We start from the raw sequence: 26,551 nt of genomic DNA, 5'->3' as shown, positions 1-26,551 counted from the left end.
CAAGTATTTAAACAGACAAAAAGACAATTCAGGTTTTATTTTCTGATTAATAATTCACAGAGAAACATCTCTTCTTGGTAGTAGTATGTTTTGCACTTTGCTAGAAAAAACACAAAATAGTTGTTATTATTGTGGAAGTAAGTGCTTCCTTTTATTGCATTGTTTAAAATTTTTAGTGTAGTATGTCCAAAAAATAAACAGTATTTGGTGTAGAAAGCATATTCTAACTGTTTAGTTCTTTTAAATAAAAGCATCTATCAATAACGTTCCACAAAGTTTAATGAATAGCTTTTCCAAGAATATCCTTGACAACCCATTCAGTAGTTTAAGAGGACCAGTAAGATGCAGAAACCTCAAGCCAGTGGTAGTCATCTACATTCTCACTTGCTGCTGTTTAAGATTTGAAGCTTACAACTTTTCTATAGCATGAACCTTAATATTGCATTTCAGCTTATGAGGTCAACAGCAGTAGGGGACATACCAGTTGTAAGAGAAACCATAAAGAGTAGAGTGATCATGAATGAGCTATGAAAGGGAAACCTGTCTCATAACTAAAGAACACGTTCCATTTCTTAGAAGTTTAGGGCAGACTTGGATGCAATCCCAATCCTGTATCAAATGTTAGATGCCTGCTGGCTTATTTGTACATACTCATACAATAGTATTTGGATGCTTAATGCACAGAACAATTCTTTTTTGTAGGATATGAAAAGACAAGTGAGAGGGAAGGAGGCTCCTTAGGCAGGACAACAGAAAACAGAAGATTTGATGTACTCATCCTCAGGGTCTTATCTGAATCAAATGAGGCCACCAAGTCCAATTTTACTCTCTTAAGAGAAAAAGAAACAGGAAAGGTGACGGAAAATTAAGAGAACTGCCCCAAGAGGCATGATTTGTCCTTTTCTTCCTCTAGCAGAGGAAGAAATAGAACATAAGGAGGCAAAGAGGTCTAGCTGGTTTCAAACAGCACCACCAACAGCACCTTGCCTTTTACCCCTGCAAGCATGGTCTACCTCAGTGACATTACTTACATCAGAGCAAAAAAGTGCCAGACCTCACCACTGTAAACAGAAGCAGAATGGGAAGAAGTGGTCAGAGAAACCCCTGAAAAGCAAACAAAACCCCCCATACCTGTTGAGGAAAATGCTACTAACATCATCGTGACTGATAGGTGGCTTCTTTGAACTTGCAGCCATTCTTAAGGGCCGCAGAAAACAGTTCACAAGAACATAAAGTTGATGCACATATTCAGATTCAGCCTCCACCATGTTAAAAACTATCTGATTCCTTTTTCTCATACTTTCTGCATGGGGAGAACAAATATAATCTTGGACAATGGTTTTCCATTTTCTTCTACATAACCAGCCCCGCATAAAGCTCTGGACCTAAAAATGGACCAAGAAGAAAAGAAGAATGAGAAAAAACATTACACAGCTTATCATAAGCTCTTCACTGTAGAAATAACCCTCTAAATGAAATGCCTCTTTAAAAAAAAAAAGGTCTGTTGCCCTTATTGAGCTATAATTGTTCCTGGATTATATTTTTGTTTAGATTTCTGTTCGTTAATGAAATTCCCACAAACACTTGGTCATATTTGTTGCCAGGAAACAGATTGAAAAGATATCACATACATATCAAGGTACCTTTTACTGCAAGCTCAAATGTGGTACCTTTGTATATGCTCTTCCTATCAGCACAACTGTGCTACGCACTGTGCAGGTTTTTTAACTCCTTTCATGTCCCCCTACACATTTCTCTATATAACCCCAAAAGTATTGTGCAACGCTTCCAGGTAACACATTTCAAGACAGACTCGATATCATTATTGACACAGTTCTAAAATAGTTGTTAAACTCAGTTTGCTTTCTTTTTTTAATAGATACCACTTAGCATGTGTATTTAAAGCTAAGTACCAATATACTGCTTAGTATCAGACACCTAGGCCAGCAACACTATTATCCAGAAAAGGCAGATTTTTGGCATTCTTAAAAAGTATCTCTATGTCACAGAAAAATCTACTTAGGCATAATATCCATTGAAGTTACAAGTGGATTACAGATTACAGAAAAGGTTTACATCTGGTCACAGAAAATTTCAGTATGTCTTTGCCCTGATCTTGATGTGAAGATCATTTGTCTTGGAAGAGAAATGCAAAATCTCACTGGTAGCAGTTTACTCTGAATACACAACTTTAAAAAAAGGGTGCAATTGTCAAAACAATCAGGATCTAGAATGCCATGAATTACATACAGAATCAGAACACTCCTTCTACTAAAAGAGACATTTCCAGCTTCTATTATAACGTTTAATCTACATGAAAAGGACAATTCACACAAGGGGACCAGCTCAGTGCTGACTCTGACTCAGACTGCGTGACCCAGAAGAAGTCAGAAACTAAGTCCACATACCATAAAGGATATTATGCAATTTAAGAGACTGAACATTGTGAGAATAAGGGTGACACATACAGGACCACATCTTCAAGCATGAATTCCCTTCAGGCTTGTGCATTAGGATTTGTGGGAGTCAGTGATGGGCACAGTTCAGGAGGCTGATTATATTCAGCCTTAAGCAATATTACCAAAAGCTGCACATGTAAATGCCATACAGACTGGGACAACTCTGTCCCTGATATTAAAAACACTGGCCACAGTGTCCTGTAACAATCACCATCACACGAACCGGCTGACAACCTAAACCAACACTGCTCTCTGCATTTTCAATATTTTTATTCCAGCTGAAGTGACAGAATATAAGTCATTCTCTTATGGTTATAAGCATTTTTATAAGAAAGGAGTATAAAGTCACTATACGCTTGATTCCCACAGGACATAGCCCATGACTTAATTTCAATCTTTACAAGCAGTTGAATGCAATATGCAAGCTTCTTTAAGAAACTGAATATATACCTTGCAAGTAAAAATGAATACTTAAGTAACAAATACACCATGGGATAAATGCAGCACTGAAACATAGGAAGATGATGTAATTTAAGAGGTTTAAGTAGGGGCAGGACAAAAGGAATCTTGCTATTTGGCTGTACTTAATGAGAAGAAATTAAGACAAAACTAGACAGACTAAAATACAGAAGTACACCCCCCATCCCACCCTTCTCCTCTTAAGCACAGAAGACTGCATGTTTACCTTTTTAATTTTTTTAATATCTGGATCCTCATCTTCCTGGTTGCCTTGATAAGGTCGCATTCTTTCTTTTGTTTTATTGAGAGCTATAATCTGACAAAAACAACCATTCATTAAATGCTTTCTCAAGTTAATGAAACTCTTAGTTACAGAACTAACAGAAAAATGTTTTCCCCTTCTTCAAGCCTGTTAAAGCTGCATGGAATGACAAGCACATGTTTGGTCACAGGGACATGAACACAGTTCTCTGAAAACCAGCAAGGCTCTTGATCCAGATGGAGGAAGGACCAGCTGAGAGCTGGTTCTCCTCAAAACCAAGTGAGCCTTTCAGACCTTATCAGCTCAAAACTGCAACAAAATTTTTAGCATTCAGTAAGAGAGAGCAGTTTGGAATAGTCCACAATAATGTCACAACCAAAGACAATGTGTCGAGGATCAAACTCCTCCTGTGAAGACAGGTAGGAAACAATACAATCAATGGGACCCATACTGCAAAGCAACACGTCATCTTAAAGTCTCTGATAAAGAACTAATCCAATCAGTTTAACAGTCCCCAATATAGCTAAGAAAAATATTTAGCCAAGGGTTCATAGGGGGACTATTACATATTAACCTTACTGTGTTCTGTTGCTTTCACAAATATTACAGAAATATTGAATATTATTGCAACGCGTATAGCAAAATGTTACAATTCAATGATTGCTTGATGACTCTGGAACATACCTCAGATTTAAGTCTTTCAATTTCTGTGTCCTGATCTTCAAGCTGATGTCGAAGCTGATTGGCTGCAATCTTTTCAGTCTCTACAATCTGGACGAGATGAATGTACTTCTGCATTAACACCTCCCTTTCAATCAGAATATCTGAATAACTAAAAGGGAAAAACATTGATGTTAGTAAAAATAGCCAAATACTGTCTTCCATATCCCCTTATGAGATATTGGCAGAATAAACTTTACACCAATAACACAAAACTTGCAAAACAGTGTTTGTTTGGCTTAATATATAACGAGTAGCTTGATCATAAATCATCCAAACCGTTAGCGTTCAATATCCTTTGTAGACAGAGGCGCTACCAGTACCCAGTTTCCCAGTATCCAGTTACTGAGAGCAAGATAATTGCACTGATCTTTTTATGAGCTTCTGATTCTCAGGCTAAGCCCAAGAATTCTATTAATTAAATTTATTTTATTTATTTTAAGGGCTGGTTTTTTTCTGTCTTCTGGGAGGACTTGGGGAGAGCATTTGACACTTCATCAGAACTGTTTCTAATTGTCTCCACCTGTCAGATCTCTTTATGGAAGAATTCCCTTCGTAACTGTTATTTTAGTTCGCTAACACCTATTTTATTGTTTAGGCCAGTTTGAGATTACTCAAATAAATGCATTTATTCTAATTAGTAATAGGAACTATGGTATCAGTCCTTTCTTTTAGCTCTTGGGTGGCAAACTGCCATTGATTTGTATTTTCCTGAAAAGGGACAGTATTCCTAGTGCAATTAGATGTCACAATCAGAGCAGCGATGGGCATTGTACTGGAAGTACTGTTCACAACTTCTGGTAAAGGAGAAATCAGTTTCTTCCTATGCAACATCTTCATCAGACTGTTCTTTCACATGATTCAGTCTCTCTCACATAGATAATTTAAATGTGCAGAAAAAGCAGAGTCCTACGAAGTGCTTCTTTGCTGGCCTTGATTCAGAAAAATCTACAGACACATACTGCCTCTTTACCTAGGTTTCAGGAAGCTTGTTCCTCTGAGAGTTAAATCATTTTACAAGATAAAGAGAAAACTGCACAAAACATGGCAGAATGAAGCCCTAAATCTTTGACAAGGGATCTCTTACTATTTTATGATCCATCATTGAAAATGCTGACTATTATATCTTATTCCACTGTCAAGTTAGCCCAGGATTTGACAGAAGGAATTTTTGGATTGCACATCTTCTCCTAAATTTCTTTCTCCTTGTTACAGCACTCAACAAAAATAGTATTTGCTATTAAATACTGTGAGGCTTTTAAAAATGTAATAATGTGCATCCTCTCCAGTTAATATTTTTTTATATATTTACTGCCGTTTCAATTGGTATTAGTGCACTTATACACTGGAGGGGGCCAATACTAAGTACAGCAATTAAATTCAACACCTCACCTGGAAAGCAAGCTTAGATTTAAAATAATTAGAATGAGTTCCCACAGCTATCCAAAGCAAAAGTTTTTCCTCCTCGAATAGATTATAAAAAGAATAGGAAGTGAATTTAATTCTATCGCATTTATTTTTATATTTTAACTACTCCAATAGTAAACAATAAATGGCAAAAAAACCAACAGCTCAGAGCATCTCTTCCAACAAGTAAAACGTGTAAAAAAATCTGCCATGAAGCAATCCATGTATCTTAACTGTAGAATAAACAGTAATAAAGTATGACATTTAGTTCTTTAAAATTGTTCAATAAGAATCTTTTTTGTTTTGTAAGAATTCCATTTTTTCAGAAACCACGGTACTTAATCTCTTTGCACTTTAAAAGGCATTTGCACATCATAAAGTGTCTGAGCTAGAAACACCGTTAGCACTTGTTCTTTTACAACGATGAAAGACATTAGGAAGATAAAAACATATCTAATGTGTAAGAAAATGCATTCCTCAGTGCCTGAAGCACCACCTTGATTTTCATTTAATATGAAGAGTAGTCTTTTCTACCTAAAACCAGATCCAGAAAGGTGACAAGACCTTTTTTCTATTTATCTTTTTCAAATTTTCTTAAACTTTTGCTACCAAATATTTCCAATACAGAATTTGACAGATTTGTCTTTGCTTTTATTCAAGACTGAGGAAAATAGTAGGACACAGAATCACAAAGGGTGAACAGCAGCTGCACTCAGAGCTGATGTAAGATTCAGAATACTATTATAGACAATGTTTTTCTTCCACTTTATTTTATTTTTATTTTCCTCCTTTAGGGGAAGAAACTTTGTCTAGTTTTTTCAGCTTCTTTAAATGCATTAAGCCAGAATTCCACAGTCTTGCTTTACTAGGGAACAAGAACTTTGCTCTGAAAGATTGAAAAGTTTTTGTTCTTTCGAGCTGTACTTAAGAGTATTTTTCCTGGTTAGTGGCTTCAGCTGTCTAAAATGTCAGTCTCAGCCTGGAAACCAAACAACATTTCCTTCACTCCCATAATTAGCAGTATGAAGAGGAGTTAATTAGAAAAGCCTATGTACACCTACAGTAACTTAGAATAGGCTATCCATTTTCCTTCTCGAAACTGCTACTTGCTCTGGAAAAGGAAAATCATAGGATTTTGGAATAAACTTCATGTACTTCCAACAACCCTTTTCATCCAACTCTCTGTATGTATGAGTTAAAGATCATCATGCCTAAATTGCTAACCTGTATATCCAGCATAAATACCAGGAGCCTTCCAAGAGGGCAGGGTTTCCACATTGATTACACATGTATACAAAATCCTTTGTTAAAGAAAATTGTACCAAAGTTTTCAAATGTCAAAGGAAGATGAAAAATTCATATAACAACTTGTAAGCAGCCAGCCTAGATCTAGTTCTCTGGCTTGGATATCATTTAATAGAAAGAAGCAACTGCTGCGAACCACAGCTTTCTATGAATTTGTATTAACATTTTACTGAGAGAAGCAATTCTATAAATTTATAATAACACGTAGCAAGACTCAAAGACAGATCATCCTGAAAACTGAGGCTGTACTTATTTCCTACTATAGTCTGTAGAGACAGGACTCAAAACAGATATTTCAAGAACCTTAAGCTCTGATTGACCACTACCTACCAAATGGAGACAAGAAGAAATTAAGAAAGTCCTGAGAAAAATGATGCATCATTTAGGCCCCGTGAGAGTTGACATGCTCAGAAAATGTAGGAAAACTGGAGAAAGTTTAACCAGCGCCTCATTATTAGGGTCTCCTTGTTGTGGTAGCAGACCAAGAGAAAGGCTCCAGTAGTGCTACCAGCATATATAATTGATTTTTGTACTGAATTCAGACCAGAGTTATGGTTCATTGGATCACTCCATGCTAATTGTACTAAAGCTGCTCAGGCAGCTGAAAGCACCAGGCATTGGACCTGGCCAGAACTATTTATGGTCATACCAAATCACCCTTTTGAAATGCAAAATGCTCAACATAATCAACTCTTTAGGAAAACCAGGCAATATGGCTCTGGGGGTCCGGAATGCAAAAGAAATTGCCTACTTCTACCCATACTAACCACCTTCAAGCAGCTATAGGACTCCTTAACAGAGGAGGAATAGCCTCCAGACAGGTTTTAAAGTCTAATGGCACATTAACAGCCACACTAGGGATGGAAATAGTAAAAGTTGCAATAGAACTCATGCAATCCATCCCTATGACTCTAACCAACATGACTTGGGAGACCACCTGTACACAAGTATCATTAACCTTTAATGGACTCCTGTATAATATGGGATATCAAAGGACACCTACGGCTGCAAGGGTTACAGGGCTGAGGTTTATCAGAAGATACAAAATTAAGATGGGCTTTCAGACACGCACGGACAACTGTTTAGAAAGTCTGTAAAAGAGGTGTCTTCCAGTCAAACAGGTGGGAAATGGCACTTGGACTGGTGAACAACTACAGCAACCAGGATTGGAGGGTGGGTGGGGGCATGTAGGACTGTGTGATACACCGGAGAGCATGAGAAGTCCACACCCCAAATGGCTCATGATTTTTAGTACAAGATGCTTTTAATTAAGACAGGGAAATACAAACTGGAATACAAACTCTTTCGGAAGGGTGGACCCAACAACCACAGGAGGTTTTGTGCACCCAACCATGTCACTGGGGAATGGCTTACTCTAGAAGCATGGGTGTGCGGGGAGGGGAATGCTACCCTCTTATGCGAGAACGAGAGCACCCTGAAAACACATCTCATTAACCAACGTGTTACTCATCAGACTCATTTACAATTCGTGCTAAAAGGAGCTGTTTCAATTGTCCTGGCACTCCTTTATCCAGGAAAATCTGGCTATAGGAATAGTCAGACTCAATGACTACACAAACAAACTGGAGCAGACAGGCACCTTACCCCACTATGGAAAACTGGGACAGAATTCAACAGCAGCTATGAAGTCCACACCAAACACAACAGAAGGGACACTCCTCGTTGCGTGAGCTGAGGCTTCACAGAGTTGTTATGAACTTGTAGCTACTACCTCCAGAGAATGTGATTGGGGGGATTTCAAATGTTCCCTTAGAAAACAACTACCACACCAATCACCTGGACAGCCATAATTACCAGAATAACCATCACTGCTTTTAAGTTTTGCATCTAAGCTATCTCAAGTGCTGTCTGCCAAGACCTACAAGCGCCCTTGAGGAGCTTAAGGAGCCCTTTGCAGCAGCACTGAGATGTCTGCTCCAGGAACGTAGCCTTTCAGATGATAAAACAGATTTCTATGAAGTGCTGTGCAAGGAGCACAGGAGGTAGGGTCACCTCTGGTAGGCAATGTTAGGGTGTGTGATAAAGGGCTGATCTTAACCAGCGCAAGGGAGCACAGAGGAACGATGGCAGCTGCTGGAACCCAAATAACCTAATCGAGAGAAACGAGCCCCCTGACCTGGCTGCTGCCAAGGTTGCCACAAGATCAGCAAGGCCCATCTCCACAAACAGGAAGGGCCACAATGCCAGGCAGGGAAACCCCAATAACCCAGTCAGAGAAACAAGCCCCCTACCCCACCCCAGCTCCTCCCAGGGCTATGACAGGAGAGCCACCAGCCTCATCAGCCAGCGGGTGAAACCCATCCAGAGCCACCAGCCTCATCAGCCAGCGGGTGAAACCCATCCAGATGAGGCAGTGGAAAGGCTCTCCAGATCACTTTTCAGGCTGAGAAGGGTTACCAACTATAGGGGTGTGCAACTTATTATGGGATACAGGGAAGAGCATTTTGGGACTGTACAAGGCTTGTTATGGGATGATTAAGGGAGGAACCAAAGGCAGGGAAAGCGAGGGATCAAGGAGGTTTGAGGAGGAGCAAACTTGGGAAAACACAGAGATAAGGGGACAAAAGGGGATAAATGGTGAATGTAATCAGGTTGATCAGTACACTTGTCTGGCCATGCTCTGCACCTGACCAGCACAGTCCATCCTGCCTTCTCATTAAACTCCATTTCTAACTACTTTGCTGGGTGAGGGGACTCCATATATGCATCCATGGAGCTCTAAGTGCCAGCTACTGGAGTTGGGACCCAGGGGCCACAGGGCCCTGTGTGTCTGCCGTGCCAGTAACTCACTGGAGAGGCAGGAGTGTGTGTGTATGATCCTGGGTGTGTATGTCAGTGTGTGATCACCAGCCACCGCCAAGGCTGGCTAGCTGGTGAGTAGGATTAGTCTCTGGGAAGCCAGGTGTTGAAGATGCAGTAAGTCTAGGTTTGACCATCAGAGAGTGTGATTTGGACACTGGAGGGCACAGGAGATCCGACCCAGCTACCAGAAAGACCATGAGGTTGGATGGTTGACTGAGAAACTCATTGGCACATGTGTGTGTGTGCCTGTGACAGCTGGAGACGAGAACATCCAAGGGCTAGTTACCAGCTAGACTGAGTGTGCAAGGCAGTTACGGGAGAGATCCACAGTGTTTGGGTCTATGTATGTATTCACATGTGTAGGGTTGGGGGGACCTGTGCACAAATTAATGGGTGATCCACTGTGCACATGTGGGTGTGTGAGGTACCTGGAAGTCCATGGGGTCCAGGGCCAGTTACTGGGGTAGGCTAAGTGTCTTAGACCAGTTACTGGGGGATCCACAGTGTGCTAGGGAGGGGGGATGCAAGCTTATCTGTGGGTGGGGGGCACTGAGTACCAGCAACTGGAGCGGGTCTGTGAGCACTGGGGGCTTGTACTTCCAGGTGCCAGCAACTAGGGAGACGGAGGGTCCATGGCCAGCTCCTGGACAGACTGCATGCCTTAGGCTACTTACTGGGGGGACCCATACTGTATAAATGTATTGTATGTATTTTTCCACTAACATACCTTCATCCTGATCAGAGAGGGGAACAGGATGAGGCTGCTGGTGCTGTCTGTGCCACATGAGTGCTGAATGTTTCCGCCTGTGCTGACCTATGCAGCCAGCTGCATTTGTATGTACATATGTGTGTTCATTTGAGTTGGGAATACATGCCCAGGCTCACTTCTGGTTCAACCTGGGTATAGGGAGCAGTGGTAGCCTCACCTCTATCAAGCTACTGGCTCTGGCAACCCCTACCGCTTTGTTCTGTGGATCTAGATAGACATTATTTGGAAGGCAGATATGAGATTGCTTTGCCCATGTTTTGAACATTATTCAAATTCTCTCTGTCTCATTCCCAGCCAACTGGAAACTACAAAATTGTGGTTATTCTAGCACCAAGCCTCAGCTAATACAGTTTCTCTAACAGCAAGGCATTAGTAGCAAGGCATTTGCTCTGAGCTTCTAGGCAGCTCTGAGCTACCATACTGAGCTTACAACTGCCTGCAAAATACTATGTGAAGTACACTCTGCATTAGCAAGCAAAGTGTGCCAACAAATCTGAGAGCAAGCCTTTTTTTTTTTTTTTTTTTTTTAAATTGCCAGTTGGAGGGCAGTAGTTCCTCATACACTTTAAACAGCGACCTAGCTGGAAGAAGCACTCCCACTTCCCCCCCCACATAGCACTTGTGCTCACCCACATCCCACGCATATGCTTCCCCTCTCCCTTGTGCAGTGCACACAGGTGTGTTGCATGGATGTGCAGTGAACAGACCCGGAGGAATGAGATGGATTAAAACTAAGCTGGCAAAAAATAAATAAAACATAATTCCTTTTAGTGCAAATCAGTTTCCTAATTAAAGTCACACCTGTGCCTGCATGAGAGAAGGGTTGGTAAAGGTGTGGGAATGAATGGCTGACTTATGAGAATGACAGCTGCTTCCTTCAGCAGCAATGTGGGCTTATGCAGGACTAAAGCATACATGAAACTACAGTCTGAAGAACTTAATTTAAGACTTTACAATAAGCTAAAGTAGAAGAGGCTGAGAAATTTGATGAGTACTGCATCCATATTAAAAAAAGCATAAAAGTTTTTGAGTTAAATGCAAATAAAGATTAAAACCTTAGGAGAATTTGTAAGAGAGGGTGAAAAGTCCACCTCAGTGTATTGAGGGTGAAACAGATTTTTTCATAAGAGATCCAAGTTCTGGACCAAAGCCCAAAACAGGACTTCCACATGCAGTCACTGACAGAGGAATTAGGATTTGCCAGGAATAAATCCTCCAGCCCAGAAATGTAACTCAGAAGAAGTAAACCTTACTCTGACACCCTGGATACTACTGAGAACTCAAAACACTGAGAATTCAAATAAAATGGAAAGAGATGAAAAGTAGGTATGCATGTGGAGCTTATAATGGAGTCCCATTAAAATATACTGAATTGCACCTCCCATTGCAAGCTCACAGCCAAATAATCTGTCTCGGATGAGGAGAGGGTGTTACACACAAGAACACAAGCAATGCAGCATTTAGCTGCAGCATGCAAGAGCCTGTTAGCTCTTGCAGACTGTGCACAGTACCCCCCAAATGATAAGCAGTAGCATCCCACCCACAGTGAAATCTTCCAAGAAACAATGGACAATGCCACAGCAGAAAATCCGTTAATTATGAATTTGCATCCAAATAAAATACCTATTTATCCAGAGTGGGACATGGGGTACAGCGAGATCATAAGTGTTATTCTTAAAACAGTCTTGTTTATAACTTGCAAAATAAATAAAACATGGAAGAGATTTTGATAGCTACAAGCATGTATTCGGCAAAAAGTCATGCAAAGCAATCCAAAATTAGATTTTGTATACGTCAGTCTAAGAAAAGGAAAAAAAAAAAGGAAAAAAGAAAAAAACGTCAACTACTTTGTCTCAGCCAAAACATGGATTACCATAGCTACTTGTGAGGATGAGACCCTCCGGAAAGCAATTAAATGTTTCTATTTCACAAATGCCAACATATCCACACAGAACAGAATGTTCACAGGCCTGTTTTCAATTTAAGGGTAGGGGGAATGTTCTCAATACCTCCTAGAATTTTTACCTAAGACACCTGAGATACCACAAAAAAGTATCTTCAAAGGGCTACCCAAAATGTCATTTAGCAATTCAAAACAGAAACCTGAGAGAAGGGTCAGAAATGTCTTAGGCTACCCTCAAATGAACAGTGACATTGAAGACATTGCCAAAGCTTGTCCCATTTGTCAAAAATACTGATGAACTCAAGGAAGAAAGTCTAAAACAAGATGCAGGCAAAATGTAATCCCGAAGCAAATCTGTTCTATTTTGTTTAATTAAGTTGGCAAGAAAAATCTTATGCAATAGTTTAAAACCATAATTTTCACTTCTTTGTTATGTATCTTTGGTAAAAGACCCAATGGTTAAGTAACTAATTATTTAACTCCCAAGTTGTTTCACTAGACACAATGTAAAGCAAATAAAAGCAGCTTCCAGTGAAGTAGAAAAGCATCAGAACAATGAGGTAACCACAGTAGCCACAGTAACCACAACATTCTATGTTTAGCCACTAAATTTCAGAGACTTTTTTGTCACTTATTGATATTTTGTTCAAGAAAAGAATACTAGAACAAGAAAAGCGATGTCCAAGTCCCTGGAAAATGTCCCCAAGAAATTTAGAGACTTATGCAGAAAAGTAGATTATGAAAATCCCCCAAATGACATATGGCCCTGAGAATATCCCTCACAGTGGTGTCCATAGATCAATATTATTAGGACTGTCATTTCAGATAGGCACAAATAAAGGGGAAAAAGTCAAATAGCAGAAGGGATGGAGATAAAAAGACTGATCTTGCTTACAACAGAGACCCAGTTATCTTCTGAAGGCTGCAGTGATAACTTTCTGGTGGAGTCAGAATTCAACCACCCCGACCTTGAACTTCACGACTAACTTCTTAGCAGGTTTAAGTTCTCGATATTTTCAGCTGTGTATTGTTTAAGATTGGCTTAATTTTCTGCCTTGAAAATTCATGTGTGACACATTTATGGACTGAACTACCTAGAGAGAAATCCTAACTCAGTGTTATGAAGCTTTTCTTGCTTACTTGCCTTTTACACCAGGCAACGGACAAGAAGAAAATCATCCTGAGAACAGGGAACTGTAGAATCCTGCGTTCCCTGAAAGCCCTAACCACAAGGGAAAAAGTCATGCTCCTTGCTTCACTTGCTTTCAGTCGAACTCTACAAAATAAATTGACCCAGATCCAGGGACAAGGTGAAGATCTCCCTCCTCTCCTCCTTCCTCAGCAATACGGGACTGCCTGCTCATGGACATGCTCTCCTGGGATGGGCTGAGAGTACAAAGCCTCATAGCTTCTCAAGAACTGAAATAATGTGTTCACCCGGAGAGCTACAATGCAAAATGTGGTTCACCTAATACCACAACCCACCAGGTACTTTCCAAGAAAGGATGAGACCCTGTTCAGTTAGGTACCAACGCTAAGAGGATGCAGATCCAAAGACTGGATGCCCAGGCAACACAAGACCTGCAACTTCAGGGCCCCATTTCACAAGTTCTAAATTTAAAACTACTAGCTGGTGGTGTTCATTTTTAGTTATAAAGCAAATCACTTCTGTTTACATGGCTCATGTCCTAAGCAACTCAGAAACTGCATGGTTTCTTGTGCGTTACCATGGCACTGCAGATTAGCTGAGGTGAGTGTCTATGAGAGGAGGCTGGAGAAGTGCATATCAGCAGAGACATTTGCCTCCGCAAACCATTTCACAAACCTTCAGTTAGATGATTTTCATTTAGATTATACTGTAAACCTTGCCCATTTGCCACACAGACCTTTTCTCAGGGAAAGATTACTGCATGGCTGGAAGTCCTACCACGTCCCTTTTCACAAGACTGATTGTTGTTCAGGACTTCAGTTTTGAAGTAGAAATTTTATTTGTTGTACTTTATCATCATAATGGTTTGACCTCCTCTTTCTTACATTTATTTCTATATAAGAGCTTTTTAAGAAACACTCATTTATTCACTTGGCATAACACTTCATTCATATAGCACACTTTACCTCTAACAGAGGACTAATGCTAGGGGTTGTTTCCAATAAAAGAGTATTCTTCTTGAACTAATTTCAACTGGAACACAATCACACATGAATGGTAAAATACAGTGATATAAGCATGAATGATAAAGGCATTTTTTCCTATAACATACCCATGAATTGCAAGCAATACACATATAATGCACGGTGACATTTATTTCTGTTTAGAGAGTGAATTTAGATTTTCAAATTATTATCAATTTATTTACAATAAAATGGAGCTGAGGATTAAAAATCAGGTTTCATACCTAGCTTGGTGAATAGCTTCTACCCATTCATCTCCATCAACTTCATCCTCGCAACGGAGCTCCAGTGGCTTCTGCCCTTCATGGCCAAAAAGAACAGTAAAGTAATGCTGCAAATTAGAACAAGAAAAAAAAATGTTCAGAAACTGTTTTAAATAAAATAGATAAATAATTTTTTTTTTAAATCTGACTTTTTAAATACAGCCCAAAGCATTGTCAGCCTAGAAAGATGTGTTTTAAGCTATTAGTCATGAAACATGGATTGAAGTTGGAACTGTATCCTTAACTATTCCCCTGTGTATCAAGGTAATAGCTTTCATGATACTTATTGTAAGTTACTGTTCTTAAGCTCCCACATACAAGACAACAGAATATAATTCCCTAAGCAGCTTCTACAGTCAAATACAATAGTGTGACTGTAGTGGGGTGTCTGTAGTTCTTTTTCCCTTGCATTTTTTTCATCAAAAATTTTTCTTAGATGCCCGCACGGGATACTAAATCTGGAACTGCCACCACTTCCTCACAAGAATGCAGACTGTGCACTGGCTCTAGCTTATTTCCTCACCTTTCCGAAAGGACAAGGAAAGTGTCCCTTCTCATTCATCACACTCCCAAAACATTTTTGCCATTCTTTCAAGAAGCCTCACCATAAGTGTCACTGCAACAACTTTTTGTTTGCATAAGAAAATGCTATTCACACAAGAAGTTATATTCTTCGATGGCATTTCTTACATGAAGGACATTGCCCATGGTGTGTTCCACAGAACACAGAATTTCAGGGAATTTTTTGCTACTTTCAGAATGTAGTAATAATAATATCTAGTGGGGAGGGGAGAACCCCCAGCCATCTACGTTAAAACCCATTTCACAAGGTTGGTCATTTACAACCTTATTTTGCATAGCTTGCATACTAACTTACAGCCAGGTAGCAAACAGAATTCTTCCAGCTTAGATGAAAATAGGTGCGAAATATTCTACCTAAATGCACACCTGTAATTTCCATAGCTGCCTTAAATGCACCCATTAGTAAACCAGCTGTTTCACAGGCAGAGGGACCAGTGAAGGACCTGCCCATACATAAAACCATCTGATTATTAGGTCCAATGTGATTCAGGAGCTCCTATAGGTAAACATCGCTGCACCAGATCACTCAGTTCTCTTCATTACCTAGAACTTCTCAACCGCTCTTCCACCTTCATCCCTGTTAACAGGGAACTCAGTATAACCACACGTGGCAACAATTACTTTCTGGGGTCTAACAGCAAATTCCAGGCTCGCTCCAGTCAGCAAGTGAGGTATATAATTTGCGTTCTCCCATGCCACTAGCCATTGTTTACAGCAGTAAGAAACCTGAAGTGAAGTCAACAAACATTGTGCTTTCCTTGTCAAACCCACAGCTCAGCTGAAAAAGCCTCTCTGAGCCAAACAACATGCTGGAGATCAAGCAAGTATAAACCACCTCAGAATTAAAAGCCATTTCCAAGGCAGAAGGAACACAAGCATAAACAGAAACAGAAGGGAAAAAATTTTACCTACGGAGAATTGGCCATGCATATTGTCAACACTGATAATTAATTTTGTCCATATAAAAAGAGATTATTTCAGCCATATATTGGCCCCTTCTGAAACATCTGGCAGCCTGCTGTGCATGTACAACACAAAAGTCAGGTGCACAGTGTGCACAGAGCAGGTTCAATACACCCCAGATTCACTACACTGGCTCTAGCACTATCTGTGCACCTGTATTTGCATCGAGGTTTGTGCCTGGGGACCTCACATTTATAAAGCCAGCTGCATCTCTGCGTCTGAGTACACTCATGTTTGGTTTCTTTTCGGGTAACATGAGTACATATGATGGCATTCTATAAAGACAAAACTATTCATTTGTGCATTATATTAATTTACTAAACATTGTTACATGTATACAAAACACTTTTCATACGGAAGACCACAAGCACTGCAGGGTTAGCAAAAAACAACAGAACAGAAACAAGGCAAAATAAGAAGCAGCACTGACATTTAACAGGCTATACAAAGGAAGTCCAGGCTCAGATCCGTTAAGTTTTAGAAACGAAAAAACTCCAGAGCACAGACGAGAATCAATAAATCATTAAAAAGACAATTCTATAAAACTGTGGTTTTTCAACAGTGCATATCACTTAAACCTGAATGCCATGAATAGAAAGAAACATTTAATCAGGTCCATATGATTCTCCATAGCAGTGGCAGATAAAAACTTTTATAACAACACAGTGCAGTTGAAAACAACCTACAGGACAGTAAAAAGTGCAGCAAGATTACACACAAATGTGGTCCATTTATAGACTGGAATAGTCTATTTTTAAAAGTATATTTGAAGATAAATCACACTGTTCAGAGCTGCATTTTATGTAACAAGTTATTTGTGTTTCATAAAGCTGCTACATATAAAATTAGAATAAAGACACAAGCGTAGACAAGCACTGGATTTAATCCCATTGTGTAGGGATTCAAGTTAAAGGAAGAGACAACATTACAGTCCTCCCTACTTTTTCTTTTGAAGTGAGATAGCTGAGACCTCCTTTGAGCAAGACTTGCAGTGATCTCATGTCACAGAATTTAGACTTAGAGGTGTGCGGTTACTATGGTGATAGGCATGATCTAACCACTTAGTTAGACCAAGAAAATGCACAAATTCAAACAAACTTAGAGGGCTACTGCAGTAGGACTGGAACCAATGGAAACAAAAGCTAAATTATAGAAGGCATTTGTTTTCAGAAGCTACTTTAAGAATCATCTACATCCTCCACCCTCCTCAAACATGTATATTGCACTCAAGCATCAGTATCAACTATCACATAATTTAACCAGAAGTAGTCGACTCTAGAGGAAGCAAAGTGCAAGCAAAACATCATAACATGCCTCTCAAAAGAATGTCTAAGTCATCCTAGAATTCTCTATTTAAAATAAACGTTGCTCATTTACAAAACTAATTTACCACAAGAAAATAAGATGGTATCTGTGATGCATTATTAGATTTTCAAGTTGATGATGTATGTGAGTGGGCATATATACATATATATATATATATTTATATATAGACATATATAATTTTAGCATTACCATTCAATCTGCTGAGCAGCTGAGCTTCCACATCACTGCAGTACAGTACAGGTAAAAACCACCTTTCTGCATACACACTATTAGTTTCTTGAAGTGAAGACAGTAAATATTTAAGAACTATAGGACACATTTACATCAACCACCCTCATCATCATTCACGATGTCCGTTGGACTAGCAGGCAAGCATTAATGTTTCAAGTTAAGCCCGTGGTTCAGTTGGGCAATTTTTAAATTATTTTTTATTCTGAAAATAGTCAGACTCATAGAAGATAAAATGAACATTCTGTATTCTGATATAAAAGAAATTCAGTAATTTCATTTTAAGGTTTCTTTTCAGCATTCAGGTATGCACAAACAAAATGGTAAGTCTTCATTTTAATAAAAACATCTTTGGCAAAGTTGTCCAAAGAGAAGCTTGGGAAAAAAAGGAGGGAAAGTTTCATATACCTTGCATAGCTATGAAGGCACTATCTTAACTGACAGTCAAGGAAAGAACAATGGGATTAAGATGCATCAAGAATATTGTTCTGTATCACTTCCCTGACCTGTATCTAGTGTCAATCAGATTCTTCCTACAGTGAAAAGGAAAGACTAAGGAATGAGCTGACAGGCACCTCTGCTTCAGAGACAAGGCTGGAACAAGATTAATCACAGAATCACAAATCGTATAGGTTGAAAAAGACCTTTAAGATCATCGAGTCCAACCGTAAACCTAACACTACCAAGACCACCACTACACCATATCCCTAAGCACCTCATCCAAACGTCTTTTAAATACCTCCAGGGATGGTGACTCAACCACTTCCCTGGGCAGCCTGGTCCAATGCTTGATGACCCTTTCAGTGAAGTAAAATTTCCTAATATCCAGTCTAAACCTCCCCTGGCGCAACTTGAGGCCATTTCCTCTTGTCCTATCACTTGTTACCTGGGAGAAGAGACCAACCCCACCTCTCTACAACCTCCTTTCAGGTAGTTGGAGAGAGCGATGAGGTCTCCCCTCAGCCTCCTTTTCTCCAGCCTAAACAACCCCAGCTCCCTCAGCCATTCCTCATCAGCCTTGTGCTCCAGACCCTTCACCAGCTTCGTTGCCCTTCTCTGGACATGCTCCAGCACCTCAATGTCTCTCTTGGAGTGGGGGGCCCAAAACTGAACACAGTATGCGAGGTGCGGCCTCACCAGTGCCGAGTACAGGGGCACGATCACTTCCCTAATCCTGCTGGCCATGCTATTTTTGATACAAGCCAGGATGCTATTGGCTTTCTTGGCCACCTGGGCACACTGCTGGCTCATATTCAGGTGGCTGTCAACCAACACCCCCAGGTGCTTTTCCACCAGGCAGCTTTCCAGCCACTCTTCCCCAAGCCTGTAGCGTTGCATGGGGTTGCTGTGGCCCAAGTGCAGGACCTTGCATTTGGCCTTGTTGAACCCCATACAATTGCCCTCGGCCCATCGATCCAGCCTGTCCAGGTCCCTCTGCAGAGCCTTCCTACCCTGAAGCAGATCAACACTCCCGCACAACTTGGTGTCATCTGCAAACTTACTGAGGGTGCACTCGATCCCTTCGTCCAGATCATTGATAAAGATGTTAAACAGAACTGGCCCCAACACAGAGCCCTGGGGAACACCGCTTGTGACCGGCCGCCAACTGGAGTAAACTCCATTCACCACCGCTCTTTGGGCCCGGCCATCCAGCCAGTTCTTTACCCAGCAAAGAGTACACCCGTCCAAGCCATGAGCAGCCAGTTTCTCCAGGAGAATGCTGTGGGAAACCATGTCAAAGGCTTTACTGAAGTCTAGATAGACAACATCCACAGCCTGTCCCTCATCCACTAGGCGGGTCACCTTGTTGTAGAAGGAGATCAGGTTGGTCAAGCAGGACCTGCCTTTCCTGAACCCATGCTGGCTGGGCTTGATCCCTTGGTTATTCTCTACGTGCCGTGTGATGGCACTCAGGATGATCTGCTCCACCAGCTTCCCCGGTACCGAGGTCAGGCTGACAGTTCCCCGGGTCCTCCTTCTGGCCCTTCTTGTAGATGGGCATCACATTTGCTAATCTGCAGTCAGCAGGGACCTCCCCAGTTAGCCAGGACTGCTGGTAAATGATGGAAAGGGGCTTGGTGAGCACATCTGCCAGTTCCTTCAGTACTCTCGGGTGGATCTCATCAGGCCCCATAGACTTGTGAATGTCTAAGTGGTGTGGCAGGTCACTCACCATTTCCCCCTGGATTATGGGGGCTCCATTCTGCTCCCCGTCCCTATCTTCCAACTCCGGGGGCTGGGTACCCAGAGAACAGTCGGCCCTGCTATTAAAGACTGAGGCAAAGAAGGCATTAAGTACCTCAGCCTTTTCCTCATCCTTGGTCACTGTGTTCCCTCCCCCGTCTACTAGGGGCTGGAGATTCTCCTTAGCTCTCCTTTTGCTACTAATGTATTTGAAGAAGTATTTTTTGTTGTCTTTTACGGCAGTAGCCAGACTGAGCTCTAGCTCAGCTTTGGCCCTTCTAATTTTCTCCCTGCACAGCTTTGCTACACCTTTGTAGTCCTCCTGAGTTGCCTGCCCCTTCTTCCAGAGGTCATAGACTCTCCTCTTCTTCCTGAGCTCAAGCCAGAGCTCTCTAGTCAGCCAGGCCGGTCTTCTTCCCCGCTGGCTCGTCTTTCGGCACCTGGGGACAGCCCGCTCTTGTGCCTTTAGGACTTCCTCCTTAAAGAATGCCCAGCCTTCCCGGACACCTTTGCCCATTAGGGCTGCCTCCCAGGGGACTCTCTCGACCAGTCTCCTAAACAGGCCGAAGTCCGCCCTCCGGAAGTCTAAGGTGGCAGTTCTGCTGACCCCCCTCGCCGCTTCTCCACATATCAAAAACTCTATCATTTCGTGATCACTCTGCCCAAGACGGCCTCCAACCATCACATGGCTCACAAGTCCTTCTCTGTTGGTGAACAAGAGGTCCAGCGGGGCACCTTCCCTAGCTGGCTCCCTCACCAGCTGTGTCAGGAAGTTATCTGCCACACGCTCCAGGAACCTCCTAGACTGTTTCCTCTCTGCTGTATTGTATTTCCAGCAGACATCCAGTAGGTTGAAGTCCCCCACAAAAACAAGGGCTAGTGATCATGAGGCTTCTCCCAGCTGCTTATAGAACAGTTCGTCGGTCTCCTCATCCTGGTTGGGTGGTCTGTAACAGACTCCCACCACAATATCTGTCTTGTTGCCTTCCCCCTGATTCTTACCCATAGACACTCCACCCTATCGTCACCATCATTGAGCTCTAAACTATCCAGACACTCCCTGACGTACAGGGCTACCCCACCACCTCTCCTGCCTCGCCTATCCCTCCTGAAGAGTTTGTAGCCATCCATCGCTGCACTCCAGTTGGGCGAGTCATCCCACCATGTTTCCTTGATGGCAACCATATCATAGTTTTCCTGATGTACAAAGACCCTGAGTGAAAGAAGTTGCCCTGGTTTTGGCTGGGATAGTTAATTTTCTTCATAGTAGCAAGTATAGTGCTGTGTTTTGGATGTAGGATGAGAATAATGTTGATAACACGCTGATGTTTTGGCTGTCGCTAAGTGGTGTTTACACTGGTCAAGGACTTTTCAGCTCCCCATGCTCTGCCAGGTGCACAAGAAGCTGGGAGGGGACACAGCCGGGACAGCTGACCCCAGCTGGCCAAAGGGCTATTCCATACCATATGGCGTCATGGGCAGTATAGAAACTGGGGGGAGTTGGCTGGGGAGCAGTGATGGCTGCTCAGGATGGGCTGGGCGTCAGTCAGCGGGTGGTGAGAGGTTGCATTGTGCATCACTTGTTTTGTACATTCTGTTATCATTATTATTGCTGTTGTTATTATTATTATTATTTATTATTATTATTAATATAATAATAAATTATGCTGTCCTCTGCTGTCCTATTCAACTGTCTTTATCTCAACCCACAGGTTTTACATTTTTTTTTCCCCCAGATTCTCTCCCCCATCCCACTGCTGGGGGGGAGGGTGAGTGAGCAGCTGTGTGGGGCTTAGTTGCCGACTGGGGTTAAACCATAACAGGAGTCCTGTACCAGAGTACACTGATTATTATGCTGGGCTCCCCACTGCCAGCAGTTCATACCATAACTTTGTCCTTATAAAACTACCCAAATAATGGCTGTATTCAAAATAAGACAGCAAAGCTCTGAAGTTGCCATGCTTTCCAAGGGGAAAAACAAGCATCATTCTGGTAAAAAACAAAACAAAACAAAACCCAAACCAACCAACCAACCAAAAAAAACCCAAAAAAAACCCCAAAAAACCAACCCAAATGATATATGCCCTGTAACAGAAACACTACTTTTAAGGCATACTGAGGTAGCACTTCCATCAATACAGACACCCCTAAGACTAAATTTCCCAACAGCAGAATGCCGTTCTCCTTACGACTGACAAGAGCATTTGCTGTTCATGCACTGAGAGCCACACCAACACAGGCACCCCACTCTCCAATGCACGGGGACGGTCCCACAGCTCATTCTCTTCCCTCCACCTCACATGGAAACTACAAAGGACATCTCCCATCCTATCTCTTACCTCCTATCCCCTGGTAACTTATCACTACGTCTGTTTCATCGGTTACTCCTTTTCATCCCCCAGTACTTGTAGTAACCCAAGGTGTCTTTTCCATTTGTAAATTAGTGGTGATGCTTGCAACAATTCAGTTACTGAAACACAGAAGGACCAAGGAGAATGAGCACTCATCTTCCCATGGTGGTGTTGCTACCTGTCACAGGCAGAAAAGCTGCTACCCTAGACAATAACAACACTTGACAATTCCTACTGCAAGGTCCTGCCTTCAGCTCCCTGTAAATTTGGCCAGCTTTGAATGGCCCGATGGAAAAACTCATACTGGAGAAATGATGCATGTGTCAACAGTGGTTTTGTTATCTTATCCTTCTATCAGCACGGCACATAAACATTTAAATTATGTTTCAAAGGACTCCAGGATGACTACCAAATTTTGTTGTATTGTGGGCTTGTAAATTATTATCATGTGGTAATAGCTACTTGCCTATGAACTGCTTTTCCCTAAACTTTTCTTACTAAACATAAAACAAATTTAATTATTTTCATAATATACTATAAAAATACCATTTTTAAAGCTTAAATGTGGTGTGACCTCGTTAGATGCTATTTTCTGATCTTTCAGTGACTTATTGCACAGTCTTGGTTTAATCATTCAAGCCAGGACTTCGAGCATAATTTAAAAATAAAATTCCAGACGTCAATATTGATAAGAATGGAGACTATAAATGCAAAACAACTGTGAAAAGTTAGTCTGCATACCAAGATCGCTACCAGAAATTAAGAGCCTTAACAAAAGTCTGTCTTCAATGTGAGGCATGAGGAAGCTTAATCATTTGCTGTATCTTTAAGGCTTATAATAATTACCTGATGTTTATAAGGGCATGTTAAAAAACCTTTAAGGCTAGAAAAGGTGGGAGAGGGGATTAATTAGAATTTAAGATGACAAGCTAAAAATATTTCTCACTCTTGACTTCTAAAGAAATTTTCATTTCAGAATCTGGAAACCTGTATGCAGTCTCAAGTACTAGTAAATTATTGGGCAGAAGAGGACCACCACTGCGGCAATTGAAGACTCCTCACTAATCCTTCAAGAAAAAGCAGCAAACTGCAGTCTAAATTGAAGCAGCTTGTACTATTCAAGGACCTGTTAACTCATGAAGTTTTCTGATGTGTTCTACTGACAGTATTTTGCCCAGCTTCTCAACTACAAAATATTACATGTATTCTGTATTTCTTACATCCTGGGGAAAGGGAAGGAAAAAGAAGGAAATATGTTTGGAAGAAGGCAGCATCCCTAAAAGAGAACAAGTGCAAAAGGATGGGTGTATGGAGGCGAGGGAAATGTCTGGGGGAGAAGACAACAATAGCTCCCCATCACTGGATCAGCAGCATGTTAGTGGGAAGGAGAGTATTGTGCCTTGAGTCAAGGGAAGGCAAATGCCAGGGATGGGTTTTGCCTTGTCTTGCGACTTGCTGTGCCACTAGTACTGGCAGGAAATTCGTAGCCCATTTTTGTTAAATTAGCGTGAGAATGAAATAATGACAGGGGGGTAAAAACCGTGACAATTTTTTTAAAAGTTTCCAGGGAGATCTACGAAGCCAATACACTTCATGTGTGTATCACACCAACTAGTAGAAGCTATAATGAGAACAGGATTAGTGGACATCAGAATTAATATGATGTAGTTGGGAAGAGTCAGTATGGCTTTTGTAAAAGGATGTCATCTCCTCTAAACCCAGTGGAGTTCTCTGAAGGGGTCAACAAGCATTTGGATTACGATGATATGGTTTTCAAAATGCTTTTGACAGATTTTTAGGGTAACGCTTGAGCATCTAGGACTTACAAGAAAAATGTGCCTCCATGGATAAAAAGAAAAAAAAATCTGATCAAAAGCTAGGAAACAGAGCTGGCGTATTGGACCAGTCAGTTCTTACAATGTAACAAGGTCATCAGAGGACTTCCTCAGGGAATCGCGTTGAGGACTGCGACAGGTATTACAAAGGATGATGAAGTTTATTAATTATTCAAGATAGTAGTGATAAGAACCTATTATGAAGACGTGCAGACTCAACACGCCTGAGTTACTGGACAGTAGAATGGCAGACGAAATTCATTGTATGCAAATGTCAAGTGACACAGGTGAGGAAAAACATTGCAAGCTTCACATGTGAAAAGATGGGCTCTGTGCTTGGTACTACCATTCAGGAGTAAGATCCTGGAACAAGTTCCAGGAAAACACCAGCCCAATGCTCAGCAGCTGCCAAAAAAGCAAACCAGAGTGCTACGGATGATTGGGAAAGAAACAGAACAAAGTAGATAAGGCTGTTATGGTATGAAACTGTATCTTGAATACTGTGAGTAGTTTTGGACCTCCCATCACAGAAAGGGCAACATAAAATGGGAAAGGTTCAGAAAAAGATAAAAGTGGTATGGAAAGGCTTGCATATGTCCAAATCAGATATCCATAAAAGTAAAAACTTAAGCTGAGACTCTTCAGTACAAAGAAAGGAACTACTCTGGGGATACAACATGGGTCTACAAAATCACAAGAGATAAGGAATGGATGGATAGGGATCCACTGCTCTATTTCTCTTCCAATTAAAAAAAAAAATCTATTAAATGAACATCATAGAAACCAGCTTCAAAACAAACAGAAGAAAGTGGTTCTTCATCCAACTGGTAGTAAACTGGTGTTGGTCCTTGACAAAGGAAGTGGTAAATGTCGTAAGGGTCAATGGGTTGCAGGGAGACTGTTCACTGTACAGAAATTGTGGGCTACTGAACACACAGAATTCACATATTCAGAATTCGAACAGTCCTGAAGCTGAAAATAACTGGAAGTTTAAAGTTGTCTCAGAGGAGAGGGAAAGGAAAAGTAAAATATGTACCTAAGTTGGTGCCTTCCCCAGCATGTCCTCATGGCCACAATGTGAGACAGGATATTAGACTAGTTGGACCTTTGGTCCACTCAAATAAAGCCTTTCTCATAGTCTTACGGGAGCTAATTAAAACTTCACTTGATGGTATGTAAGACTTTAAGTCCTTCAAATTGCTTCGCGCTTTATTAGAAACAAGATACACTGGCATTTTCATGAAATGCTGGCTCTTACTAATTGTCTGGTTTTTTCTTGCATATTTTGATTTTGATTCTTTAAAAAAAATAAAGAGGTAATTTGCAAAACTGGTAGAGAGCCACTGCAGTATTTCAGCTTCTGTGTTTCTTTGTGGTGGCACCCAGGGATTAAGGCTTTTTTTATCATTTTAATGTTACTTCGTCACCCCTGGTAGATAGAACTGTGGTATTGAACAGGACTACAGAGAAAAAACTTCTAGAGGTAAATGAGAACAGGGCTTTTATCTGCTAAGCCATTGGCTCAAGAACACATTAGAAGGCATTGTTTTGGATCTCCATCTCCCACACTGAGGAGATTCAGAGATGGGCTGTAGTATCTGTTCTGGGTTTGATTTAATACTGGCCAAATATATAGTGTGTATATATAGTATATATACACACCCTATATTGTATGGTAGATGAGATGGCTTGATGTCTTCTCTCTGTCACCAATATTGGATTAATCAAGTTACAACCTGCTGCATAAAATCTATTCTGGCATCTGATAGTGAATCGCCTTCCTGAGCCATTCTGTAAATATTGTCTGGGCCAAGAGCAACAGTGTTCTGAGGTCGTTATATTTAAATATGCAATCAGCAGTTTTGGAATTAGAGAGGTTATACATAAATGTACCCTGTATTATAAACTTTTACTATATCAATAAAAAAATACCATACCCAACTTGCACGTAAAATAGAAATCGAGGAACACACAAAGGTCACCGAAGACCTTAATTCTCCTGCAACTCTGTTGACTTGCATCAAAATTATGCCAAATTTCAACGGCTATAGCATTTGTTTTCATGGATGAGAGAATCAGGCTAATATGGCCCCATCTGCTATATTTTCAATGCAGACCATTTGTACTTCAGCAGTAGTTTATCAACAGGGAAAAATTCTGCCACACAAAAGGAAATTTCACAAAGTAAAGCCTACAGGAACAGATAGAACACAGTAAGTGCAGCTAAACTATTCACTAATAATAAACTGAACATGGGTACCATCATCTCAAAAGACATTTGACGCTGTCTGGTGGGTATTTCCTGACAGAAACCGCAAGCTGCTTGCCTAGAAGGCTGTGCATTACCTAGCTGCAGGATATTTTCCCTCTTCTCGCAACATTCATTACTGCTGCTGTCTCCAGTGCCTCGCACTCAACAGAAATAAGGTCTGCCACGAAGGTATGAGGCTGGAATTCAGGTTAAGCGTCTCATTTGGTTGGGAACTCTGTATACGAGACAGGTCTCCTGAAGGTTTTTTGGCCACCAGCCTGGGACTTGC

General features: G+C 41.1%; 1 protein-coding gene across 2 annotated transcripts in view; it reads right to left on the bottom strand.

The window, feature by feature from the left end:
• RASGRF2 (Ras protein specific guanine nucleotide releasing factor 2) overlaps positions 1–26,551 on the bottom strand; it is a 137,707-nt gene that overhangs the window by 76,371 nt on the left and 34,785 nt on the right. For both annotated transcript variants that reach the window (XM_075527398.1, XM_075527399.1), the window contains exons 2-5: positions 14,504–14,610; positions 3,865–4,012; positions 3,145–3,234; positions 1,132–1,385 (exon numbers count right to left, since the gene is read on the bottom strand). In XM_075527398.1, the coding sequence (XP_075383513.1) occupies positions 1,132–1,385; positions 3,145–3,234; positions 3,865–4,012; positions 14,504–14,610 (599 nt within the window). The remainder of the gene's footprint in view (positions 1–1,131; positions 1,386–3,144; positions 3,235–3,864; positions 4,013–14,503; positions 14,611–26,551) is intronic.

The sequence above is a fragment of the Mycteria americana genome, chromosome Z, assembly GCF_035582795.1.
Source record: "Mycteria americana isolate JAX WOST 10 ecotype Jacksonville Zoo and Gardens chromosome Z, USCA_MyAme_1.0, whole genome shotgun sequence".
NCBI lineage: Eukaryota > Metazoa > Chordata > Aves > Ciconiiformes > Ciconiidae > Mycteria > Mycteria americana.
This window is presented reverse-complemented; position numbering and strand designations above follow the sequence as displayed.